The sequence below is a fragment of the Chiloscyllium plagiosum genome, chromosome 40 (genome assembly GCF_004010195.1).
Source record: "Chiloscyllium plagiosum isolate BGI_BamShark_2017 chromosome 40, ASM401019v2, whole genome shotgun sequence".
Lineage (NCBI taxonomy): Eukaryota > Metazoa > Chordata > Chondrichthyes > Orectolobiformes > Hemiscylliidae > Chiloscyllium > Chiloscyllium plagiosum.
In genome coordinates, this window is record NC_057749.1 from 8,755,976 (window position 1) to 8,782,447 (window position 26,472).

Below are 26,472 nucleotides of genomic sequence, written 5' to 3' on the forward strand. Positions count from 1 at the left end.
GGGTTTTTGCTGTTTCTGTTTGCGAGGTTGGGGGGGATAGGCTGCAGTCTTAGATCACATACTGCTCTTCCCCCCCACCCCCCCACAAGGAGAAGGGAAACTGGTTTCCAGATTTGTCTTCCTTCCTAATTGTTGTCCTTTTTTTTTATTTCACGGCTTCTTTTCTCTCTCTCCCTCTCCCTCGCTCTCTCTGTGTAACTTTTCTCCAAAGCTGGAAAGGTTGACAAGTTGCTTAAGCATTTATTAAGGCCCGTATTCCCCCCCTCCCGTCCCCTCCCGTGCTGGGTGGGTCGATCATGGGAATTGCAACCTTCCTGAAGTGTTTTTTTTTGGGTCAAGTTTCCCGGCTGAAACTGACGCTGCCTCCTTCATGTGACAAACATTTGCTGGGGGCCAGAGAACCGAACTATCCCAAGTCATTCCCTGTTGGAAATCGTTCCAGAGAAATCCACATGGAACAATTAGCTATTTCTCTCCCAGTCAAAACCATTACACCCTCACTGCCCCTCACACACACACACTCTGATTCAACAATGTTTAACATCAACAGCTGGAATTTCGTTTAAAATCTATTGGTTACATTCTAGCATTTGTTCAGTCTTTGTCTTAAATGGCCAAGTCTCTGTAGTTCTTGCTTTATATCCATGTATTTGTCTCTGTCTTTGCAATATAAATAGCTTGGTGAGACAGAATGTAAGCATCGCTAATGAGAGACACTGTGTCATTCAGGTAAAGGGACATCTGACTGAAGAGGTGCTGGAGGTTTTAAAACACATGAGTTGGAGGCTTTCAAAAGTGTGATAACAAGAGTTTGGAGGCATTATTACCCTTCACTCCTGTTAGAGTGAAGGGTAAGGCTGGTAAGAGCAGGGAGTCGTGGATGAGTAAAGACATTGAGGTTCTGGTCCAGCATAAGAAGGAGGCATAGTTAGATGTAGGAGAGAGTGAGGACTGCAGATGTTGGAGATCAGGGTCGAGACTGTGGTGCTGGAAAAGCACAACAGGTCAGGCAATGTCCGAGGAGCAGGAGAATCGACGTTTCAGGCAAGGGCTCTTCATCAGGATTGAGGATTTAGTTATAGACAGTTTGGATCAAGTGAATCTCTTGAGTGTAAAGGGTGTAGAGACATTCTTAAGAGGGAAATTGGGAGAGCAGAAAGCAGCCATGAGATTGCCTTGGCTGATAAGGTTAAGGATAATCCAAAGAGATTGTGCAAGTACATTAAGAGTAAAAGAACAACTAGGGAGAGAACAGGGCCCCTTAAAGATCAATGAGGTTGTCGATATGTTGAACCTCAGGAGGTCGGAGAGATACTGAATTAATATTTCACATCAGTTTTTACTAGAGAGAAAGAAATGGAGGCTAGGGAATTTGGGGAAATAATGATGTTATAAAACAGTTAATGTTACAGAAGAGGAAATGCTGGCAGAAAATATAAAGTTGGATAAATCTCTGGGACCTGATCAAGTGTATCCCAGGATGTTGTGGGAAGTTAGGGAGGAAATTGCAGGGCCCCAAGCAGAGGTATTTGTATTATCTGTAACCGTAAATGAGGTGCTGGAGGACTGGAGGGTGGCTAACGTTGTCTTTATTTAAGAAAGGCTGTAAGGAGAAGCCTGGGAACGATAGACCTGTGGGTCTGACATCCAGTAAGTTGGTGGAGGAGATTCTGAAAGATAGGATATTACATGCATTTGGAGGGGCAAGGACTGATTAGGGATAGTCAGCGTGGTGTTGTGGCGAGGGAAGTTGTGACGCACAAACTTGAGTTTTTTGAGGAAGTGACCAAAAAGATTGAGGGCAGAGCAGTAGATGTTGTTTACATGGACTTTAGTAAAGCCTTTGACAAGGTTCCGAATGCTAGACTAATTAGTAAAGTTAGATCACGTGGGATTCAGGATGAGCTTGCCAATTCGATACAAAATTGGCTTTACAGAAGGAGAGAGAGGAAGGTATTGGAGGGTTGTTTCTGGAACTGGGGGCCTGTGACCAATGGTGTTCCACAGGGATTTGTACTGTGTTCACTGTTGTTTATCATTTATGTAAACAATTTTGAAGAGAATTTAGGATGTGTTGTTAGTAAGTTCGCAGATGACGCCAAAATTGGTGGTATATTTGACAGTGAAGAAGGTTATCTAAGATTACAAAGAGATCTTGAACAATTGGGTCAATGGGCTGAGGAGTGGCAGAAGGAGATTGATTTGGATAAATGCGAGGTATTGCATTTGGGTAAAACAAACAGGGCAGGACTTGTACAATTAATGGTAGGGCCCTGGGTAGTGTTGTAGAACAGATATCTAGGGGTTCAGGTACATTTTTTTTTTAAATTTGCCTCACATGTAGACAGGATGATTAGGAACTCGCTTGGCACACTTGCCTTTGGTGCTCAGACCTAATGACTATAGGAGTTACATGTCATGTTGAGCTTATACAGGACATTGGTGAGGCCTTTTCCGGAGTTTTGGTGTCCCTGCCATAGAACGATATTATTAAATTGGAGATGGTTCAGAAAAGATGTTGCTGGGAATGGGAAGGCTAGAGTTATAAAGATAGGCTGGGAATTTCTTTCACTGGAGCGTAGGAGATTGAGGGGTTGACCTTTTAAAAATCATGAGGGGCAAAGATAAGATGTATGGCAAGGGCCTTTTCCCTAGGGTGGGGGAATTCAAAACTAGGGGGTATATCTTTTCAAGGTGAAAGATTCAAAAAAGGCCCAAGGGAATGTCTTTTATACAGAGAGTGGTTCACTTGTGGAATGAACTGCCAGAGGAAGTGGTGGATGCACGCACAGTTATAACATTTAAAGAATTTTGAATAAGTATGTGAATAGAAATAGTTTGGAGGGATATGGGCCAAATACAGGCAGGTGGGACTAGTTTAGTTTGGGAACATGTTTGGTGTGGATTAATTGGACTGAAGGGCCTGTTTCCTTGCTGTATGACTCAATTTTCTATTTATCAGGACAGGGATAAAGCCACAAGGTCTCGCAGCATGTTATGGCACTAAACCCGTCAGGTCTGCTCCACTAGTCAGTGAGATCATGGCTGATCTCGTAATCTGCAACGCCCCTGCCTTTCGCGCGCTGCCCTTGATTCCTTTATATAAAAAATATTAAAGGCTTTGATTCATTCAGAAACCGATCACAGAGAAAGGAAGGAAGAGCAGTTCATATAAATTGTTGTTCCCTTTTTAAATTTAGTTTTCTTGCATTCCAGTTCTGATGAGGCTGTTTTCCCTGGAGTGTCAGAGGTTGAGGGGTGACCTTATAGAGGTTTATAAAATCATGAGGGGCACATATCGGATAAATAGATAGTCTTTTCCCTGGGATGGGGGAGTCCAGAACTAGAGGGCAAAGATATTAAAGAGACCTAAGAGGCAACTTTTTCACACAGAGGGTGGTGCTGCCAGAGGAAGTTGTGGAGGCTGGTACAATTGCAACATTTAAAAGGCACCTGGATGGGTATATGAATAGGAAGGGTTTGGAGGGATATCGGCCGGTTGCTAGCAGGTGGGACTAGATTAGGTTGGGATATCTGGTCGGCACGGATGGGTTGGACCGAAGGGTCTGTTTCCATGCTGTATATCTCTATGACGTGGAGGCTGGTACAATTGCAACATTTAAAAGGCACCTGGATGGGTATATGAATAGAAAGGGTTTGGAGGGATATAGGCCGGATGCTAGCAGGTGGGACTAGATTAGGTTGGGATATCTGGTCGGCATGGATGGGTTGGACCGAAGGGTCTGTTTCCATGCTGTATATCTCTATGACTCTTGAGTGCACAAGAAAAGGCTTGACTTTGCATCTCTTTTAAGCAACCTGTAAGATAAATATCAAAAGTAAGGTGTTAAGTTTGTTCATGTGATTGCTTGGCTCTCTCCAGTTCTCTCACTCTGGGAATTTTGTGTCCACGTAGCACTGAGTTAGACATAACTTGGTCATGTGCACAATGACTTATGAAGAGTTTGAGCAGTTTAGGCTTATCCTCTTTTGGAGTTGGCAAGAGCAAGAGGAGATCTGATTGAGATCTACAAGATGCTAAAAGGGGATTGACAAAGTAGTCGTAGCGAGGATGTTTCCCCTTGTGGGACAGTCTCGAGCGCGAGGTAATCGTTTTAGAATAAGGGGTGGGGCAGATTTAAAACCGATGAGAGGAGAAACAATTGCTCTCGAAGGGTCACGAATGTGTGGATTTCACTCCCCCAGGGAGCAGGGGCATTGAGTAAATTAAAGAAGGAAACCTGCTTTTAATTAGTGATGGGCTGAAGGGGTATGGAGAGCTGGCAGGAAAATGGTGTTGAAGCTGAGATGAGATCAGCTATGATGGTGTTGAGAGGTGGAGTCGGCTCAAGGGGCTGAATTGTCTACTGCTGCTTCTAGATGTTGGCTTCTAATGTTCTTTTAATAGTGCTTGTAATGTAATGGAGTGGCCCAAAGGAACTCTACAGGAGTATGATCAAACAAAACACCACTCTTCCTAAAAATTCCTAGAATCCCTACAGTGTGGAAACAGGCCATTTGGCCTAACAAGTCCACACTGACCCTCCGAAGAGTATCCCACCTAGACCCAATCCCCTACCCTATTACTTTACATTTCCCCTGACTAATGCACCTAACCTACACATCCCTGACACTTTGGGCAATTGAGCATGGCCAATTCACCTGACCTGCACATCTTTGGACAATGGGAGGAAACCCACACAGACACTGGGAGAAAGACACTCGCCCAAGGCTGGAATCAAACCTGGTCCCTGATGCTGCGAGGCAGCAGTGCTAGCCACTGAGCCACCGTGCCGCCCAAGGTGAATTTCAGTTCAAATGACCAAATATTTGGTCAATATTGGAGGCTTCAAGAACTGTCCTCCAGGAGGAGAGTGAGGTAGCACGTGGGAGAGGGAATTCCAGAACTCGATGCCCTGGCATCTGAAGACACGGCCAGCAGTGATGGAGCAATCACAATTAGAGGAGCCCAGAGAGCTCGGAGTGTTGTGGGGCTGGTGGAGACAGAGAGGGGCGAGCTCACAGACGGATTTGAAAACCAGGATTAAAAATGTTAAAATCAACACATTGCTGGACTGGGACTCAGCATTGAACATTGAGCACATGGCACGATCGGGAAATGGGACTCGCTGCGCGGTGAGAAACAATCAGCGGGGCTTTGGATGAGCCCTTGTTTCTGGAGGGTAGAATCGGAGAGACCAGCCAGTTGGACTCTTTGATGTGCAGAGTTGGCGGATAAGCCATGGGAAATGCCGGGTTACATGGATAGGTAAGGGGTATAGGTCTGGATGCGATGCTCTTTGGAGGGTCGAAGTGGATTCGATGGGCTGAATGGCCTGTTTCCACACTGTAGGGATTCTGCAATTCTTCAAATCTCAAATTAACAGAAGTATACCTGATGGATTCAGCAGAAGCTGAGCTGAATCAAGCAGCTGAGTGATGTTACAGAAATCGCTGTGCAATGGACATTTTTTTAAAACTATGAAAATGCAAAACTGGGACCTGGTGTAGAAAATGTCTAATCTTTACCATCAGGACCATTGATTTTCAGCATCTGAATAAGGAAGGAAGACTCCATTATCCAAAACTTTAAGGATTGCAATCTGCTCTATTATCTGTGGAATTTGCAAACCAGCTTGTCTCAAGAAAAATTGACACAATTATTTTAAAAGGAAAGACTTGAGACTCTAAATACACATTTGCTCAGTAGCTCATAACGTTGAGAATGTTCAAATTGTGGTTAAATCTCTGTGTTAGTCATCCAAATGATAGAGCTAATAATCTGGAAAGGTGGGCTAACATTCCATGACACCAGCTGGGGAATTTAAATGCACTTTAATAAATCTGGAATCTGTTTTAGTAATCCGTGAAATGTCTGGATTGTTGATTTAAAAATTCCATCTGGTTCATTAGTGCCTATTTCAGAGGAGGAAATCTGTCCAGACTGTGAGCATTGTTGTTGCTTCCTAACCTTCCTCTGAGCTAGACTCTTAGTTATAGAATCATACAGCACGGAAACAGACCCCTTGGTCCAACCAGTCCATGCCGAACATAATCCCACCTGCCTGCTCCTGGCCCATATTCCTCCAAACCTTTGCTTTTCATGTACTTATCCAAAAGTCTTTTAACAATTGTAACTGTACCCACCTGCACCACTTCCTCTGGAAATCCATTCCACACAAGAACCACCTTCTGGGTAAACAAAAAGAAATGCCCCTCATATCTTTATCATTCTTTTTCCTCTCACCTTAAAATTGTACCCCTAGTCTTTTCCCTAGGATGGGGGAATTTCAAGCCAACTACTGTTAACTCTATCTGTACCCCTCAATATTTTATGAACTTCTATGAGGTCGCCTCTCAACCTCTTATCCGATGAAAACAGTCCCAGCCTTTCTTTATAACTCAAACCTTCCTTACTTGGCAACATCCTGGTAAATCTCTTCTGAACCCTCTCCAGCTTAATAATATCCTTCCTATAACTGGGTGACCAACTGGGCAGTTAGTGTTAGCAATAAAAACAGAAAGTGCTAGAAAAGCTCAGCAGGTTTGGCAGCATTTGTGGAGAGTGAAACAGATGTTTCTCTTTCAAGTCCAGCGACTCTTTGTCAACCCCGAGACAGGCTGTTTAACATCTCAGCTGAAAGACAGTACCTCTGACAATGCAGCACTCCCTCAGTAGTGAACTGGAATGTCAGCTTGGGTTCAAAGGTCAGCAGAGGGACTCAAACCTCTGACTCAGACATGAGTGTTATCCATAGCTAATGAGAAGAAGAGGAATTATTCACCAACTTTTACAGATGCACCATGGAAAGCATTCTATCCGGGTGCATCATGACTTGGTACGGCAATTGCTCTGCCCAGGACTGTACAAAACTACAGAGTTGTAAACACAGCCCAGACCACCACGGAAGTTAATCCCCCATCCATGAATCTACACTTCTCATTGCCACAGAACGGCTGCCAACATCATCAAAGACCCCTCCCACCCCGGTATGCTCTCTTCCAACCTCTTCCGTTAGGCAGAAGATACAGAAGCTTGAACACACGCACCAACAGGTTCAAGAACAGCTCCTTCCCCGCCGTTATTAGACTGCTGAAGGGATCTCTCCAACTTTAAATCTAATATTGATCTTGCTTTATGCGTCCCCTATGCAGCTGTAGCCTTGTATGCCTTGCTCTGTGTAAGCACCCTGGACTGCTCTCAAAACAAAACCTTTCACTGTACTTGGGTACAAGGGACAACAGTAAATCAAACCAAATCATATTCCAGAAAAGAAATGGACAACTGTTGTTGAAAATAATTTAACAGGGAAGGAATCCCTAAGTGATTTGTCCCCCAGGTCTCTCCGTCCCAGCCCCAAGCACCGGCAAATCAGCAGAAAGCTAATGTTGGAAGTGAGTTGGGTTTTGATTGCTGGGTGAAATGTGATAAAATCCCTCTCGGGAACACAGACCCCGATTTGAACCTGAAACCTCACAACGAGCAGACCCCTCCAAACCAATGTAGGGGCTCTTCAAAGTCTCAGTGGTTACCCTGTTTTTTAAGGTTGGAAGCTGCTCTGTGTTTCTTTTTTTTTTGTTTGAGATTGCTGCTGCCAGACACTGCAAGCTGCACATTGGGAAATTAATACGGCACGTGTACACTACCTGAAGGATGACCTGCAGCCACATCGTCAGCTGATGCTTCACCCTGAAGCCATTTTCTGACATGTAGTGTTTTGCTATTGCTGGTCACCCTCAGGCATGGGTTAAGGAACGCAATTCTAAGCTGGAGTTGAAGCAGGAATTGGGCTGTTGTTTTGCCTCTCAGCCATCTAACCAGCGGAGCTAATCAATCACCCGAGGAAATTATCCTTTGTGACTTTAGGTTAAGATCGTGGATTTCACTCATTGAGCCCTGTTGGTGTCTGCCATTGCACTGAGGAGCTTGGTTGTAAGGACCTCACAACCTAATCGATTTGCCATCAAGCAGTCCTGATGAAGGGTCACTGGACCTGAAATGTTAACTCTGCTTTCTCTCCACAGATGATGCCAGACCTGCTGAGTTTTCCCAGCCATTTCAGTTTTTGTGGCATAGAGTAGGCATCTGTTGGCACCCAGCTTTGTGTTGACGCTGTTTGGCTCTCTGGTTAAACGATCTGACCAAGGCAAAGTAGCTCATTGGATTGCCACTGCATCCAGCACCTTCAATGTTCACTCCCTCTCCTCCACCACATGCTGTGAGGGCGTCATTGAGTGCCCTCTACAAGAAGTACTCGCCAAGACTTATTCAACATGAACCTTCCAAGTCCGGAACCTCAACCATCTAGAAGGACAATGCAGCAGAGGCATGGGATCATAGAGTATCTCGAGTATCCATCCAACCCCACATCGTCCTGACTTAAAATATATCAGCTTTTCCTTCACTGTCGCTGGGTCAAAGTCCTGTCACTTCCTCCTGAGGGCATCTCAACAAGGAGAACAGCAGTGAAAGATGCTGGCTCAACACTGCCTCCTCCTGGGCAGTTAGGGACAGACAACAATACGTGGGCAGAGCCAACACTATGAAAGAGCAAAACAAAATCTCCATCCTTTTTAATAGGTAAAGGTTATGGAAGAACGGTTAGGTTTTATACTTTGGGGTTTGAGTTATAAGCAGAGGCAGGATATAATCAAAGAATCTCCACATTGTAGAAGCAGGTGATTCGGCCCATTGAGTCCACACTACCCCGCCGAATAGCATTGCACACAGACCCACTTCCCTACTCTATAACCTTGAATTTCCCATGGCTAGCCCACCTACCCTCCTCATCCCTGGGCACAATGGGCAATTTAGCATGGCCAATCCACCCTGACCTGCACATCTTTGGACTGTGGGAGGAAACCCGTACAGACACAGGGAGAATGTGCAAACTCCACACAGACAGTCGCCTGAGGCTGGAATCAAACCCTAGTCCCTGGCGCTGTGAGGCAGCAGTGCTAACCACTGAACCACTGGGACTTCTTTCCCCTGGAGTGACAGAGGCTGAGGGGTGACCTTATCGAGATTTATAAAATCATGAAGGTCATGGATAGGGTGAATAGCCAAGGTCTTTTTTCTGGGGTGCGGGAGCCCAAAACAAGAGGGCATAGGTTTAAGGCGAGAGGGGAAAGATTTTAAAAGGGACCTGAGGCGCAACTTTTTCACACAGAGGGTGGTATTTGTATGGAACAAGCTACTAGAGGAAGTGGTGGAGGCTGGTACAATTACAACATTTAAAAGACATTTGGACAGGAACATTGGGCAGGACGAGTTTAGAGGGATACAGTTCAAACATAGGCAAGTGGGTCTAGTTTAATTTTGGGAAACCTGGTCGGTATGATGAGTTGTGCCGAAGGGTCTGTTTCCGTGCTGTATGAGTCTGCGACTGTTATCAGAGGATTCCACATATTAGTTCACGTGTCATGTCCCTAATTCACCAAAGTTTCTGAAAGTATGGCTGTGTATTTGAACATCTAATTCATTTTATATATTGTGTTCGGTAAGCAAGATTCTCAGAAGAATATCTGAAGTTGGTATCATGTGATGAACGAAGGGCAGAAGGCAATGTCACTGGGTTCAAACTAAGCTAAAGCTCTGGGTCATGAGTTCAAATCCCAGCAGTCAGTGGAATTTAAATGGAATTAATAAATCTGCAGTTGTTTGTTGTCTCCGTAACGATGGCCACAAAAACGATCATTTTGTTCTTTGAAAGTCCATTTGGTCCACCACTGTCGTTTAGGGGAGGAAATCTGCTGTCCTTATCCCGATGGCCTCCATCTGATTCCAAATCCAGAATAAATGCCCTCCAAAACTTTCATACGATGCAAGGACAATTAGGGATGGATAGCAGAAGAGTTGCTGGGACTGATGGGTTTGAGTTACAGGAAGAGGCTGGATCGACCTTTTCACTGGAGAGTAGAAGGTTGATAGGTGACCTTATAGAGGTTTATAAAAACATGAGGGGCATGGGTAAGGTGAATGACAGGTGTCTTTTCCATAGAGTATTTCACAACTGGGGGCACAGTATTCGGGTGACAGGGGAACTTTTTTTTTAACACAGAGTGTGTTTTGTGTGTGAGATGAACCTCCAGAGGTAGTGGTGGATGTGGGTAGAGTTACAATGCTTAAAAGATATTTAGATAAGTGCATGAATTGGACTGGTTTGGAGGGATATGGGCTAAGCGCAGATAGGTGGGACTCGCTTACTTTGAGATTATGGTCGGCATGGGCTGGTTGGACCGAAGGGTTTGTTTCTGTGCTGTATGACTCAATTACTCTAAGTACCCGTCCCAATAAGATTTAAAACCGAGAATGCTGGAGAAACTCAGCAGGTCTGGCAGTATCTGTGGAGAGAGAGAGAGAGAGAGAGAGAGAGACAAAGTTGATGCTTCAAGTCCAGTGACCCTTTTCGGAACTGCAAGTATTTATGTACACTTTCCTAACTGTTATCAGTTTTGCAGAAGAGTTGCTGAACTCTAAGTGCTAACTTGTTTTCTGTCCACAGACGCTGCTAGACCTGCTGAGTTTCTCCAGCAATTTCCATTTTTATTTCAGATCTTCAGCATCTGCAGTTCTTTTCTTTCACAGTCGGATTTAAAATCGGTGCGATATCCACTGGAAGACTTAGTTTGCAGATTGTCAAAAGTACAGAAGATGAGCAGATGATGGAATTGGAGTGGTTAAGGTTGTGGAAGGCTTCTGTTTGGAGATGCTGGTGTTGGACTGGGGTGTACAAAGTTAAAAATCACACTCACTAGGTTATAGTCCAACAGGTTTAATTGGAAGCACTAGCTTTCAGAGCATTGCTCCTTCATCAGATGGTTGTGGAATACACAGTTGTAAGACACACAATTTGTAGCAGAAGTTTACAGTGTGATGTAACTAAAATTGTACATTGAAAAATACCTTGATTATTTGTTAAGTCTCTCATCTGTTAGAATGACCACGTTAGTTTCACTTCTTTCATATGTAAATTACAAAACCTTTTTTAAAAAAAGTTACATTCTAAGGTGAAACTTTAACAATTGGCGTCAGCCCAGATAAGGATTCGAGGGATACAAACTATTTGCCCTGTTGCAGGTGGAAGGGGGAGGACTATCTGGGTTTGAAGAGCGTAGTGGGGCAACGTTGCCCAAATGCCAAGAAGCAAGTGTGTTAGATGGCAATCAGTGTTGACTTGCAGATGGTACAGTCGATGATGCCAATGAGTGGTTAATGTGAGCTCTGTTTTTGTTGTTTTTTTTGACAGCCTGGCTTAACCACTGGAGAAGAGTTGAATCTGGTTCTGACTGGAAGCTCTCAGTTCCATCATCAGGGGATGAAGCTGGAAGCTGTGATGGAGCATTTACAGAGGCAGCAGCAAGTGCGCTTGGAGATGGAGGGCAGGGAGAGGAAGGACCGGGACGTCCACCACGCCCGCATCTTCTACGCTCAGCAGATGGCAGCAGCCTCGTCCAGATCTCCGCCGGCATCACCGCTGGTCGCCGCCCTGGCCCGCCAATCGGCGCTCGCCGTCCCACAGGGCTCCGACAAGAGCAGCGAGGACTCGGAAGCTGAGGACGACGCCTTTGAACGGGAGGACGCCGCCAGCGAGCTGGAGGACGAGGACGCGGTGAGGGGTGAGCTCGACGAGGAGGACGACGGCGAAGAGGAGGACGTGGAGTATCTCAGGAAACGGCCCGCGGCCATGTTGTCTGGTCAGAGGGCCCCACCCGCTCACCGTCCATCCGTTAGCGGACAATCCCAACAGCAGGGAAATAGTCAGGCCATTTCCCCGAGTCCAGCACATTTGAAATCTCCTGCAAGCCATCACGATTGGGGTTATGAAGAACAGTTCAAACAGGTAAGGCTTCTCGATCGCGTGCCTGGATTTCGGTTAGCAGCATCAAACTGACTGGATCACTTCAGTGTGCCCTGCAATGGGGGAGAACATAGTCCAGTAGTAGTCGTGTTCTTCCTAATGGCAAACTTGGAACTTCTCTGAGTCACCTGGATTCTTGCTGTTCTCTTCCCCATGACACCTGTCCTAGAATGTGCGCAATTATCACCAAAGGTGCATTCAGGCTGTAGTAATACACTGGCTCAACAGGCATTGACTATTGGCTGCTTTGTCAGTCTATAGCTATTTTGCTAAGTATTCCCATGGCGATACAGTCAGTCTCGGATACATGATACACCTCTCCTATTGCACAAAAGAGGAATGAATTTTCTCAAGCACGATCATGAACAACTGTAATTGCCAAGCAGCTATGCTTGTGCTGCAGGCAAGTTGGGTATTGAAGCCAGTTGTAAAGTCAAGGTTAGTGCGCCTAAACTAATGTCAAAGCAGTTCTGATCCAGCATGTTAATAATTAGCTTAAGGACCGTTGTGTACATTAGAACACAAAGCAGCAACAGATTGCTCAGTTCAGACTCCTTATACAACAAATTAATTGTGGAGCTCCACATCCAATCTACATTGGCATGACCATTTGGAAAGCAGCTATTTGGACCAACTGATCCACACTTATGAACTATTCCCCCTCCCCCGCCCCCACCTAATGACACAACGCAATCAATATTTCCTTCTCGCGTACTCACAAGTTTCCCTTGTCCTGCTTGGCTTGTCGTAACATGGTCTCCTGATCTTGCTCATCGCTGAGTTTGGTGTTGAGGATTGTTTTGAGATTATTCAATACAGCGGTGATCCCTGCCCAGAGTCTAGTGTGTGTCTGTGTGTCTGTGTGTCTGTGTGTCTGTAGTGGAGTCATAGTTTGAACGTACAAGTTTCCATCTGTCGAAATGACTGCAACAGGATCAGGAGTGTAAGGTCCAGGAGAGATGCGAACTATCAGAGACCCTTTGTGCCTTCTTCACGTGCTCTTTACAGATCGCATTTGGGAAAGGTAGCTCCAGAATGGCTTGGAGTATCAAGGATTGGGCTGTCCTTGTTCCACTGGCTGCTTTCTATGCGACCGCTGGGCGAGTTGTGAATTTTTCGGTTTAGAAGCATGAGATAACCAGGCGTGGAATCAGCTGAAGAGGTCGGAGCTGTGCTCCACCCCATTGCAGGTGTTTCAACATGTGGATGGGACCTAGGCTACAGTGTTGGTAACTAGTCAATGTAGCGGTGACTCGATTCTCTATGTCACACGGACCGCGGAGAATTGCTTTCCGCCTCTTACCTGGAGGAAGCTCACTCACGGAGTGTCAGAAATGTTATGGTGAAGCAGGAGGCCGTTGGGTCCATCCTGCACGCCTGGCTCATTACCTAAGCGTCATTGCACTCATGTTCATGAGGAGGCTGACTCCAAGAGAACACATCCTCCATTGAGATATTGCCTCTTCAAGCAACTGGAGTGAAATATGAAATAAATTGGTGGTGATGAGCTTTAGGAATACAAAGGGATCCTAATTTGAGGCACAGGAGGCTATTTGGCCCAGTCCTCAAAAAAGCTACCAGTTAGTTCCTCTTTTCCTGGAACCTGGCAAAAGTTTCCTTTTCTAAGTGAACGAAGATCCAATTCATTTTTGAAAGTTATTGTCAATTCTGCTTCTCACCCCCTTCCAAGTCAGTATTTTCTCTCGAAACAAAGCAAAAACTCTCAATTGACTTCTCTTGCCAATTAACTTGAATCTATCTCCCCTGATTATCCAACCTCCTGCCAGTAGCAATAGTTTCTTCTTGTCGTACGAACATCAGAACTAGAGCAGGAGTAGGCCATCTGGCGCCTCCAGCCTGCCTACCATTCAATAAGATCGTGGCTGATCTTTTTGTGGACTCCGCTCCATGTACTCACCTGCTCACCCTTAAATCCTTTATTCTTCAAAATTTGATCTATCTTTGCCTTAAAAACACTCAATGCGGTGGCCTCAACTGCTTCACTGGGGCAGGGAATTCCACAGATTCACAACTCTTTGGGTGAAGACGTTCCTCCTCAATTTGGTCCTAAATCTGCTTCCTCTTGTTTTGAGACCATGCCCCGCCAGTGCAAACAACCTCCCTGCTTCTATTTTATCTATTCCCGTCATAATTTTATATGTTTCTGAAAGGTTCCCCAGCCTCCTCCTTCGAAATTTCAATGAGTATGGTCCCAGTCTGCTCCATCTCTCGTCATAAGTCAACCCTCTCAAGAAAAGCCTGATTGTTTCTGTTGTGGTCCATCTATAGGGTTGGCACGGTGACCTGATGGATATACAGTGCTCGCTGTCACAATTACACACCCCAAAATAGCAAAGTTATGGATTGGGGTTCTGTTTGGTTGGATCTTCAATTCTGTAAATAAAGGATCGGACCCATAAATTACTTGTAAAATTAATTCTATCTTCAATTCTATTTTTTTTTCTTGACTGAAGTTTATTGGTTATTTGCTCAAATAAACCAGAGATCTGGACTTTTTAAAAAATACTCTTTGACGCGGTGTAGACGTCATTGGCTAGTCCAGCATTTATGCCCCATCCCTGATTGTCCAGAGGCCAGCTCAAAGTCTAATGCATTGCCGTGGGTCACACTTCAGGCAGGCTGGGTAAGGACGGTAGATTTACTCCCCGAAAGGACTTTAGTGAACCAGGTGGGGCAGCACAGTGGTTCCGTGGTTAGCCCTGCCGACTCACAGTGCCAGGGACCCAGGTTTGATCCCACCCTCGGGTGACTGTCTGTCTGTGTGGAGTTTGCTTGTTTTCCCTGTGTCTGTGTGGGTTTCCTTTGGGTGCTCTGGCTTCCTCCCACCATCCAAAGAGATCACATTACCCTTCAGTGGTTCCTGCAGACTCAGATCCTTCAACTCCAGGCAGCACAGATCTTTGACCGGATCGCTCGTGATTTGCTAAGACAGAATTAGATCCAAAGATGTGGAAGGTCAGGTGAATTGGCCATGCTAAATTGCTCATCGTATTCAAGGATGTGTAGGTTAGGTGCATTAGTCATGGGTAAATGTAGAGTAATAGAGTAGGGGAATGGGTTTGGGTGGGTGACTCTGGAGGGTTGATGTGGACTTGTTGGGCCAATGGTCCTGTTTCCACATGTAGGGATTCTATGGTTCACTCAAAAATTCCAAATGAGTGTGCTTTTTCAGATCAGGAAATTCAATCCTTATGGCTGTTTCATGACTAACAGCCCCAAACGAAGGTGATTGACTCGAAAACATAAATTTCTGGTGGAACTCAGCAGGTCTGGCAGTAACTATGGGGCAGAAGTTAATACTTCGAGTCTAATGATGCTTCTCCATTAGCTCTCCTTCCTAGGAAGCCACTTAGTTATAGCAACTTGAAGTGGGTGAAGGGGGGGGGGGGGGCAGAAAAGAAAGGCCAGATTTTTATTTTCCTTTATTCGTTCACAAGATGAGGGCATCACTGGCCAGACAACATTTATCACCCATCCCTAATTGCCCAGTGGGCAGTTAAGTGTTAATCACTTTGCTGTGGGTCTGGAGTCACGTGTAGGCCAGATCAGGTAAGGATGTGCTATCATCCAGAAAATAAACTGGGCACGAGTGACTCCAGTCTCCTTTTGAATGATATGATGTCTAGTGTGCTTGAACATCCTAAGCCCGAAATGTCAGTTCTCCTGCTCCTTGGGTGCTGCCTGACCTGCTGTGCTTTTCCAGCACTATGCTCTCGATTTTGATCTCCAGAATCTGCAGTCCTCACTTTTTTTCCGAGCAGTCAAGTTTTAATTTGAGACATGGACTGCACTTGGACGGTGGGGATTCAGTAAAGGCCTCGGAGAGCATTGACTAACTGGGGAGGAGACATTTGGAGGGCTACAACAGCAGACCAAGGGCAGCAGAGCTTGTTATTCGGGCATTAATGATGGACCGAATGGTCACAGGATAGAGTCAGTCTGCTCTCTGATTACAATAGTCATTACATGTCACAAGTACTTAACTTTACTTGTGAAACACTTTGGGAAGTCCTGTCCAAGCACCAATAAAAATGTAAGTCTTTCTCTCTGTGGTTTCCTCTGAATTCCCAAGGACTTAGCATAACTTTGAAGCCCAAGTATAAAAGTTCCTTCTTTCTTTTGGAAACTGTTCCATTTCCCCAGACAGTGTGGAAACATGTTGGTCTGTGCCGAGGTTTATTACCCTTTGGTAAAGGCAGTAATGGATTAGGAAGACCAAAATGGAGAAGGAGTTGGTGACCTCTGTAGTGAAATCCCGAGTTTTTGCTGTTTTGCGATTTGGACAATGTTAAATTGATGCTGGGCGTTGTGACCATAAAAATACACTCTTTTTCACTCATGAGAGAAAAAGAATTGAGTGGGTAGGTTATGTGGACCAGGCACTGTTCCGTTTCATAATGTTGTTCTAAGTTTGGGCGGCACGGTGGCACGGTGGTTAGCACATCTGCCTCACAGCACCAGAGACCCGGGTTCAATTCCCGCCTCGGGCAACTGTCTGTGTGGAGTTTGCACATTCTCCCCGTGTCTGCGTGGGTTTCCTCCGATTGCTCCGGTTTCCTCCCACAGTCCAAAGATGTGCAGGTTAGGTTAATTGGCCATGCTAAATTGCGTGTAGGTGAAGGGGTAAATGTAGGGGAATGGGTCTGTGTGGGTTGCTTTTCGGAGGGACAGTGTTGACTTGTTGGGCCGAAGGGCCTCTTTCCTCACTGTAGGGAATCAAATCTGTAAGTAATCTAATCTAAATCCTATGCTCATATCTGAGGTGGCCTTTCCAATTCCTTACTGCCATCCTTGACCAGGGGATGAAAATGACTGTGTTCTGTTAGTAACTGGGCACTTACTCCTTTTTCTTTTCTCTTGTTAGCTTCTCTCCTCTCTACACGCTCGCTCTCTCTCACTTTCTCTCTCGCTCTCTCTCTCCTTTTATGCCCTCTCTCCCTCACTTATGTTCAATATTTCTCTCTCTCTCTCTCCCTCATGCATCCCTCTCTGTGGTCCCAGGTTCTGTCATTCTCTTTCATGCTCTCTGGTTCTCTCTCGCTCTCTCTCTTGCGCTGTCTGTCTCTCGCGCGCGCTCGCTCTCTCTTGACCTCTTTCTATCTCCATGTCTTTTCTCTTGTGTCTTGCCTGTCATCAGCCCAATGGAGAGGAGGGGGACGGGGGAGTATTTCAAATCATTTCAATGATTGAACAACACTGATGTGGAATCCTGAATTGTGACCACTGCTCACTGCAGAGCTTGCTGGAGTGAGATGCAGGGTGGTTAGGATGTGTGTGTTTAACAGATCGCTGATGTATTAAGCAGTTTGAGGGAGTTGGGAGGTTGCTGCAGAGGAGAGCAATGAAAGATAGCGAGTAGTATATTTCTTGACAGAGTTGAGAGGTTATTAGTGTAACTGTACCACAAACCAGTGTTGGTAATAGCTGCCATCTGTTCGTATGAAAATTGAAACTGTGATGTTTGGCAGGTGGCCAAGCTGAGCTTTCAAAGAACACTCACCACAAGCCCCTCTGGCACAGCTCCTTGTTTTGGATGGGTTTCAAAAGATTTATAACCAGCCCGTGCCAACAATACTTGGCCTGTCAAGAGCGCGAATATGCAGGTGCTTTAGCGTTGCTTAGCTCTTAATTGAATTAACCGGCACCTGTCAGCAGGAGGCTTGCTGTGTGTTTTGCTGCCAAACACTGAGCTCTCTTGGCTGGAGCAGGACATCCCAAATTACTTGGGCATTTTTCATTCCTTCCTTCATTGGTGCAATCCCTTTCAGAGCATCCTGAGGCCAGCAAAGGTTACTGCTTTGAAGTAGATAGTACAGTGTCCTTCCTTCTGCGCTGTAAGATCATACCAATGATAAATACCAGATCGTTGGATGTTTGATTAAAATTGTTGGCCGGCATACCGAGGGTGAACGTGTTCCCCTCTTCGAAATAGCACGGTGCGATTTCGACATTGCCTTGAGCTCCCTGTTATGTCATGGCCCTCCGGCACTGCAGCACTCCCTCTGTTATACAGTGGCCCCTCCGGCCCTGCAGCACTCCCTCTGTTATACGGTGGCACCTCTGGCACTGCAGCACTCCCTCTGTTATACAGTGGTCCCTCTGGCGTTATACAGTGGCACCTCCGGCACTGCAGCACTCCCTCTGTTATACAGTGGCACCTCCGGCACTGCAGCACTCCCTCTGTTATACAGTGGCACCTCCGGCACTGCAGCACTCCCTCTGTTATACAGTGGCACCTCCGGCACTGCAGCACTCCCTCTGTTATACAGTGGCACCTCCGGCACTGCAGCACTCCCTCTGTTATACAGTGGCACCTCCGGCACTGCAGCACTCCCTCTGTTATACAGTGGCACCTCCGGCACTGCAGCACTCCCTCTGTTATACAGTGGCACCTCCGGCACTGCAGCACTCCCTCTGTTATACAGTGGCACCTCCGGCACTGCAGCACTCCCTCTGTTATACAGTGGCACCTCCGGCACTGCAGCACTCCCTCTGTTATACAGTGGCACCTCCGGCACTGCAGCACTCCCTCTGTTATACAGTGGCACCTCCGGCACTGCAGCACTCCCTCTGTTATACAGTGGCACCTCCGGCACTGCAGCACTCCCTCTGTTATACAGTGGCATCTCCGGCCCTGCAGCACTCCCTCTGTTACACAGTGGCCCCTCCGGCACTGCAGCACTCCCTCTGTTATACAGTGGCATCTCCGGCACTGCAGCACTCCCTCAGTCCCATTGGTCTGTGGAATGTGAATCTCTGACCCAAAGCTCAGAGTGCCGCTGTGGAGCCGCGGTTGACACCATCAAATGGGCTTGCCCTGAGGTAGTTCAGTATTCTTTTAAGATATCCTGCTTGCCTCCTGTCTGTCTCCACACCAGGCCCACATTCTGCCCAGTGCAATGAGGCATGATCTCCTGTCCGCTGTCACCTACTCTGCACACTCTCTATCCTACTCTGTGTTCCCTGTCCACGTATACAATATTCTTTACACAAGTGTTGATGGGCTGTGGGGTATGCTGATCAGAGGCACGTTCCCTTCAAGTCCCACCCTTCATGGCAATGAACTGCCTCTCTCCAAGGTGTCGGTCAGAATATGGAGCCCATGATGACGGCTTTGCCCAACTCCTCCTCCTGCAGGGCACTGAGACCAGTTTGAGAGTGCCTGGTGTGATTGCTGCACGGAAGGTGGCCATTCAGCCCGTTGAGTCTGTGCTGCTAACTATAAAGAACCAACGAGACAGAGTTCTGATGTATGAGAACGTGTCGGGTTGTGTGCGTGTGTATGTGTATCAATGTGTCTGGGCTGTGTGTGTAGTCAGTGCATTTGTGTTGTTGTATGTGTGTGCGTGTCACTATGTGAAAGTTAGCATATCAGTGTGTCTGGCACAGGTCATGTGTATCTGTGTCTGTATGCATTTAGGGGGTGTGTGTGTGGCTGTGTATGCATTAGGGGTAAGTCTGCTCTGTGTCTGCTGTATGTGTGTGCATCAGTGTGTCTGTTGTGTGTAGCTGTGTATGCATCAGTGTGTCTGCTCTGTGTGTGTGTGTGTAGCTATCAGTGTGTCTGCTGTATGTGTGTGCATCAGTGTGTCTGTTGTGTGCAGTTGTGTGTGCATCAGTGTGTCTGCTCTGTGTGTAGCTGTGTATGCATCAGTGTGTCTGCTCTGTGTGTGTGTTAAGCTGTGTATGCATCAGTGTGTCTGCTGTGTGTCTGCGTGTGTGTGTGTCTGCGTATATATTGGTATACCCAGTATTTGTCTTGGCAGTGTGTCTGCGCACTAGTGTGCATCTGTGCATGTGAATTTGTCAGTCAAATCCATGCTTCCCGGAGTAGTCTCTCACTCCACTGTTGAAGCGAGGGCCTCGATATCCAGCTCTAATTGGAAGCTGACCTCCCCTTTCAGTGATTAAATGAACTTGCTCGCCACACTCTGTCATTCTCACTCATTTCCCTTTCATTCTCCGGGTCTTCTATTTTCTCATGTGCCAATTTTAAAAAGTTTAATTGGGCTATTAAGTTTCCACGTGCCGTGAGGTTAGCCACAGCAATTTAATGTGCTTGCCAAACAGCAATATTAAATTTCCCCATTCATTTAGCAAAAAAAAGGAAGCTTGAATTGGACACATTGATTAAGTTACTTACAGTATCCTGTTACTGTCCGCCCGCCCTCCCTCTGCTGCTGTGAATTTTATGAATACATATTTCTAGCCAACTCCAGTTTCTTTTCAGTTACACAGGGGCTGTGGGGAATGATTATCTTTGTAAAAGTCCCAACTCAGTTGTGACGCAGTGGAATGTTTTACCCAGCATGACACAACCTGGGAATGTGTCACACTTTTTGCCCTAACTGAACTTTTATTGCCTATCCCTCAGACCCTGGGAAAGGAGTGGTACAGTTGAGTGTCTTGCCAAGGCATATCAGAAAACAATTGAAGGGTCATCCATGAGGAAATGCAAACTCCTGTTAATTGCCTTTAGGTTGTGTGGGTAAGCCAACTGGAATTTTTCCCAGCTTCATTGCACCTCTTGCTAAACTAGGCATTCATTTCTTGCTGAAAAGAGAGATGTTTGGGAGCTTTCCATCTTGCCCTTGTCAGGACCAATGCAAGAATGCCAAATTTCGAACCATCACAACAATTTATACTACAAGAGAAAAGGCTACTGACTGGTTGGCTCAGGCTGTGGTGATTGGCCAAGGTGTTGGTATAGGTGATGGAAATGGGTAACTACAGGCTCTGGGTTTCTGGGAAATCTAAGAAAGGTGCAAGGCTTAAACCTATTCCTTTTGTTTGCAGAAAGCAGGGCCCAGTTATGAATGTATGTCACTTCCAGCAAGCGTGTGTGAACCGTGTAACGTGTCTGACTGATCATCTTCACAGATTGTTCATGTAGCTACAAGTGTGCACAGGATTGGACAGCACTTGCTGAGCAATCATGGAATGACATCTAGCAGTGGCTGATTGTGGTTTTGCAAGCGTGAGTTGGTTGAGCATGGTCTTTGTACCCTACCTGTTAATGACGGCTGAACCAAGTTCATAGAATCATTCCAGTGTGGAAGCAGGTCATTCAGCCCATCGAGTCCACACTGACCTCCAAAGAGCATCCCACCCAGACCCACCCCAATACCCTATCACTGCATTTCCCATGGCTAGCCAACCTAATCTGCACATCTGGGCAATTTGGCATAGCCAATCCACCCTAAGCTGCACATCATTGGAGTATGGGAGGAAACTGGAGCACCCAGAGGGGGCCTTCACATACATAGGGAGAATGTGCAAACTGGACACAGTCACCCGAGGCTGGAATTGAGCCTGGCTCCCTGGCATTGTGAGGCAGCAGTGCTAACCACTGAGCCACCATGCCGCTCCAATCAAGTTGTTTGATTTGATCACCCTGGCATTGGGATATACATTCTACCTAGCGGGCATCAGCTGATGCTGACATGTCTACATGACTTTGTTCAATTCTGTTGTGGACAGATATCTATATGATTAACAGTCATACCCCATTAGTGGGAAATATCACTTGCATTGACACAGCATCGTGGCAAAGTAAAACCACTTGCTTCAACTGTTTTTCATTTTTTTGAGATACTTTGCCTCTCCAGAATAGATGATAAACTGAATGAAAAATGTTTTTTGAAAATTGAATCAATATATAAAATAAATTGAAGTGAATTTAGTGAAGACCTTCCAAACCCATAGCCACTTCCATCTAGAAGGATAGGGCAACAGATACATGGGAACACCACCCCTTACAATATTCCCCCTTCAAGCCACTTACCATCCCAATTTGGAAATATATCACCGTTCCTGCAGTGCCATTGGGACAAAATCCTAGAATTCCCTCAAGGGCATTGTGGGTCAACCCACAGCAGGTGGGCTACGGCGGTTCAAGAAGGCAGCTCACCATCACCTGCTCAAGGGGCAACTAGGGACTGGCAATAAATGCTAGCCCAGCCAGCAACGCACACATCCCATATATGAAAGAAAAGGAACCCTGCTCAGATGCTGCCAGGCCTGCTGAGTTTCTCCAGAAGTTTCCGTTTTTGTGTGTTTCTGATCTCCAGCATCCGTGTTCATTTTTGCTTTATCTTGTGTTAGTTTGATCTCCTCCCAGGTCGCATTGACACATAAGGCAGACAAAGCATCGCCTTAAATCTTAGATGTTCTTATAGTTGGTTTTTGCTGGAATGACTCTCAAAGATGTTACCAGAAGCTCTAGATTGAGGACTCGACATTCCCATTTCAAATGTGATTGGTTTAGAGACTCTGTTCGCCCAGGAGCAGGCAGGTGGGACTAGTTTAGTTTGCAATTATGGTCAGCATGGACTGGTTGGATTAAAGGGTCTGTTTCTGTGCTGTATGACCCTATATCAAACTCTCGTGATAACTGGGTTGGCCGAATTATGATGGAGGAGAAACTTCTGGAGACGCTAGAGATCCGAGTTGAGAGTGTGATGCTGGAAAAGCACAGCAGGTCAGGCAGCATCCGAGAAGCAGGAGAATTGATGTTTCGGGCTAAAGCCCTTCACCAGGAATCTGGCTCAGAGGCAGGGGCAGGGCTGAGCCACAGGACCTCTCCATTGTTAATACACTGAACAGTTAGATGGCCACAGAGTGAGCTGGGTGTACTCTGCTAGAATTGGAGAGAGCCGCTTTGGTTGTCAGACACTTGGATTGGCCTTGCTGCTTGGCCCATCTGAATCTCCTGATGTTCAATGACGTTGAGGGAAAGATGATGCAAATCTCTGGCAGCTGCTGCCTGATTGGTTGAAGTTGTAAATCAGAACCTACCTACTTAAATGAACAAAATGTTTGCCATGTCTGATACACTTCTTTTAATTAAAGGGGCACATTGCTGTGGGTGAGAGTTCCTAAGAATGACTAACACATCCAGTGAAATGTTTTTTTTTAAGAGTTATTCAACTTGTTCATTGAAATGCTGGAACTGGTTCGATTCCACCCTCGGGCAGCTGTCTGTGTGGAGTTTGCACATTCTCCCTGTGTCTGCGTGGGTTTCCTTCGGGTACTCCGGTTTCCTCCCGCAGTCCAAAGATGTGCAGGTCAAGGTAGATTAGCCAGGCTAAATTGCCCGTAGTGTTCAGGGATGTACAAGCTAGGTGGGTTAGGCATGGGAAATGCAGGGCTATGGGTCAAATGGCCTGCTTCCACACTGTCAGGATTCACTGATCAAAGGGACAAGGTAAGGGCCTAAGTTTTCTTCCCTAAAGCACCAATGTTCGCCTTTCCAACAAACGATTTGTGGTCATGAATTCCAGATTTTTATTGATTTCAAATCGGCCGGATGGGATTTCAATCCCAGGTCCCCAGAACATTACCCGGATCTCTGGATTAACAGTCCAGTAACAGTGCCACTAGGCCATCGTCTCCCCAGCAGGATCTTTCTGGATCTGGAGAGGATGGGAGAAAATTGGAAAGAAATTTTTAAAACCAAAAAAGTAATTTCCCTAGATTTTAGCAACCCAGTGTATTGAGGCACCTCAGAGTGCAACGCATGCAGGATGGAGAAAAGTTAAATTTTGTTTTGTTTTCTACATACTGTTACAAACTTAAGAATAAAGAGTATTTCTAGAGTGTTTTATCTCTTAAAAATTGTCAATATAACTTTAGAATATCATTCATCTATTTAATTATTCCCATATTTTTGCCAATAGCCAAGTTATTGAAAGTGATTGTGATATCTTTTTAACTTCCCTCTTCTATCTGATGGGAGTGCCCCCATACTGTGTCAGTCCATTTGTCCTCCATTTTCACAAGCCTGTTGCTCGTCATTGATGGAAGCCTTTTGAATGTTGACCCTTCATTGTGCCACCAGCACAAGAGTAAATAATTGTTGAACAAGTAGGCCAACAAAAGAACTGCAACCGGATGCTGACATCAGGCAGAGGAGGGGGTGGGGGAGACTTGTCAACACTGCGGCCTAGTGGAAAAGGCCTCAGTCACTTTCACCTCAGCCCAGACTGCCTCATAAATCCATCAGAGCTCTCCTGTCAGTGCTGAAGCTCCCACATTGTTTTCCTGATCTGGGAGTTTAACTCGGAGGGTGTTTTATTTTCTGGAAAGTGGGGGTGAGGGGTTGGGGTGTTGGGAAAGAATGATAAAGTGATGTTTTAGTCAACACTATAGACAGCTGCTCTGTATAAAAGGCTGTCAGGTTCTGTCCACACAATTCACTGAGCAGCCAAGGCAGGAAAGAGAATGAGAGTGTCATCAAACGTAATGTGTTCTCACCATAGTGTCAAACATTAGTGTGCACTGTTAGAAAGTTTTTTTTTAACTTTAGTAAGTACCAGTTGTTTGGGTGAGATGTTAAATGGCGTCCCCAATTTCCTCTCAGCCAGAGTCCTACAGCATGGAAACCGACCCTTCAATCCAACCAGGTTTCCCAAATGAAAATAGTCCCACTTGCTTGCATTTGACTCATATCTCTGTAAATCTTTCCTATTAATGCATCTGTCCAAATCTCTCTCCAATGTTGTAACTGTACCTGCATCCACCACACCCTCGGGCAGTTCGTTCTGCCTACCACCCACCCTTTGTGTGGAAAAAGTTGTCCTCCGGTCCCATTTAAATCCATCTCCTCTCATTCTAAAATGATGCCCTCTTGTTTTGAACTCCCCCAGGGAAAAGACTTTTACTGTTCACCTCATCTATGCCCCTCATGATTTTATAAACCTTTGTAAGGTCACCCTTCAACCTCCTACGCTGCCGGGGGAAGAATTCTTGGCCTATCCAGTCTCTCCTTCTAACTCAAACCCTCCAGTCCCAGTAACATCCGTACAAATATTTCTGTATCCTTTCCAATTTAATAACATCCTTCCTATAGTAGGGCAACCAGAACATAAAACAGTGCTCCAACAGTGCCTTCACCAACTGGATATTAAAGACCCCTGTGTCAAAAAGGTAAGGCTGGATTCTCCGACATGTGACAGTCCATGTTATCCTTTTAATTAACATTAAAGACTACCCAGTCATCAACGCACGACTGGTGCCAACACCTACATTATAGTAGCCAGGACACTTCAGAGTGTTTCATTGACTGTATGGCGATTTTGGGATGTGGTGAAGTTGTGAAAGACGCTATTTAAAATGAAACCCCTTCACTTCTGGGAGTTTGCTGAATGGATCGAGTTCACTGAGGTTCTAACGACCTGGACTGTCACAGGAGCTTCAGTGTGTTGTAGGACTTGAAAGGGTTAACTGACATCTCTAGAGAAGCTCCACCCATTAGCTATAGAACACGGTGTTCCTGGGTGGAGCTAACTGTTTCTCCATTGATTCGCCATGTGTCTGAACAGGTTCTTGAGTTGTTCTCTCTGTAAATAGCACATCGCTAAAGCAGTAGTTGTGCTTACTTTTACCTTGAGTTCAGTTGTCCCTTAAGACCAGCATGAGTTTGAGATATAATGTTACCAGCCGTTAAGTCATCTGGAATGAACCAATTTACTCTACAAGAAGATTCAATTACTCTACTGTGGAGAAAGTGAGGACTGCAGATGCTGGAGATCAGAGATTAGAGTGTGGTGCTGGAAAAGCACAGCAGGTCAGGTAGTATCTGAGTAGCAGGAGAATCAATATTTCTGGCATAAGTCCTCTTGGATCCCTGATGAAGGGCCTGTCCCCGAAACGTTGATTCTCCTGCTCCTTGGATGCTACTCTCTCATGGACGTGGAGTGACATCGTTCCTCCTGTGGTATCAGTCGGCTAAAGTAAAACTCGCAGGAAAGATTGCTCTCTCAAATCGACCAAAGCCATCCCAGGTACTTTCAATGGGACCCAACGTGACAATGAAATGAAACTTTATCGGTAACGTGGACTGCGACCAATGGGAAGGATTGGTGAAAATGAATCCATCTAAGGCAATATATGATTCCAGTGGACACAGTTAGAACAGAGACAACTTTACCAAGCTGATCCAGTTCTAAGTCCCTTGCAGGCCCAATTTATCCTCAACTTCGAGTAAAGCTCTCTCACTCTCAGTAATACTGTCAACTATCTACACTAAGGCCTGCATTACACGTACAGTGCCTCCCTTCACTCTCCTCCACTCTGAGTCTATGTCACGCGTTTCACTCTGCTCTGCTGATCTCATAGTTACCAAACACATCATCATCATCATCACCACCACCACCACCACCACTGCTATATCCAGAGCTGGGGGATTGGTTAGCTCAGTTGGCTGGATGCCTGATTTATGATGTCGAGTGACACCAACAGTGGGGGTTCAATTCTCACATCAGGCTGAGGTGACCACGAAGGACTCTCCTTCTCAACCTCTCCCCTTGCCTGAGGCACAGTGACCTTCGGGTTTAAACCACTACTAGTTGCCTCTCTTTAATGAGAGGGCAGGCTATGGTCTTCTGGGACTTCACTGGTTTCATCATCTTCCCCTCTTCCCCCCCCCCCCCCCCCCCAATCTAGTTCCAGATCCGACCTTCCGACTCGGCACCACCCTCTTGAACTGCCCTACCTGTCCATCTGCCTTCCCAACTATCCACTCTACCTTCACCTATCAGCATTACCCCCATCTGCATCTATCTATCTCTCTCCCCGCTACCCCATTCCC

General features: G+C 46.0%; 1 protein-coding gene across 5 annotated transcripts in view; it reads left to right on the forward strand.

Annotated features, from left to right (window-relative positions):
- LOC122542481 (AT-rich interactive domain-containing protein 3A-like) overlaps positions 1-26,472 on the forward strand; it is a 198,654-nt gene that overhangs the window by 1,103 nt on the left and 171,079 nt on the right. For all 5 annotated transcript variants that reach the window (XM_043680237.1, XM_043680236.1, XM_043680238.1 and 2 more), the window contains exon 2: positions 11,250-11,843. In XM_043680237.1, the coding sequence (XP_043536172.1) occupies positions 11,250-11,843 (594 nt within the window). The remainder of the gene's footprint in view (positions 1-11,249; positions 11,844-26,472) is intronic.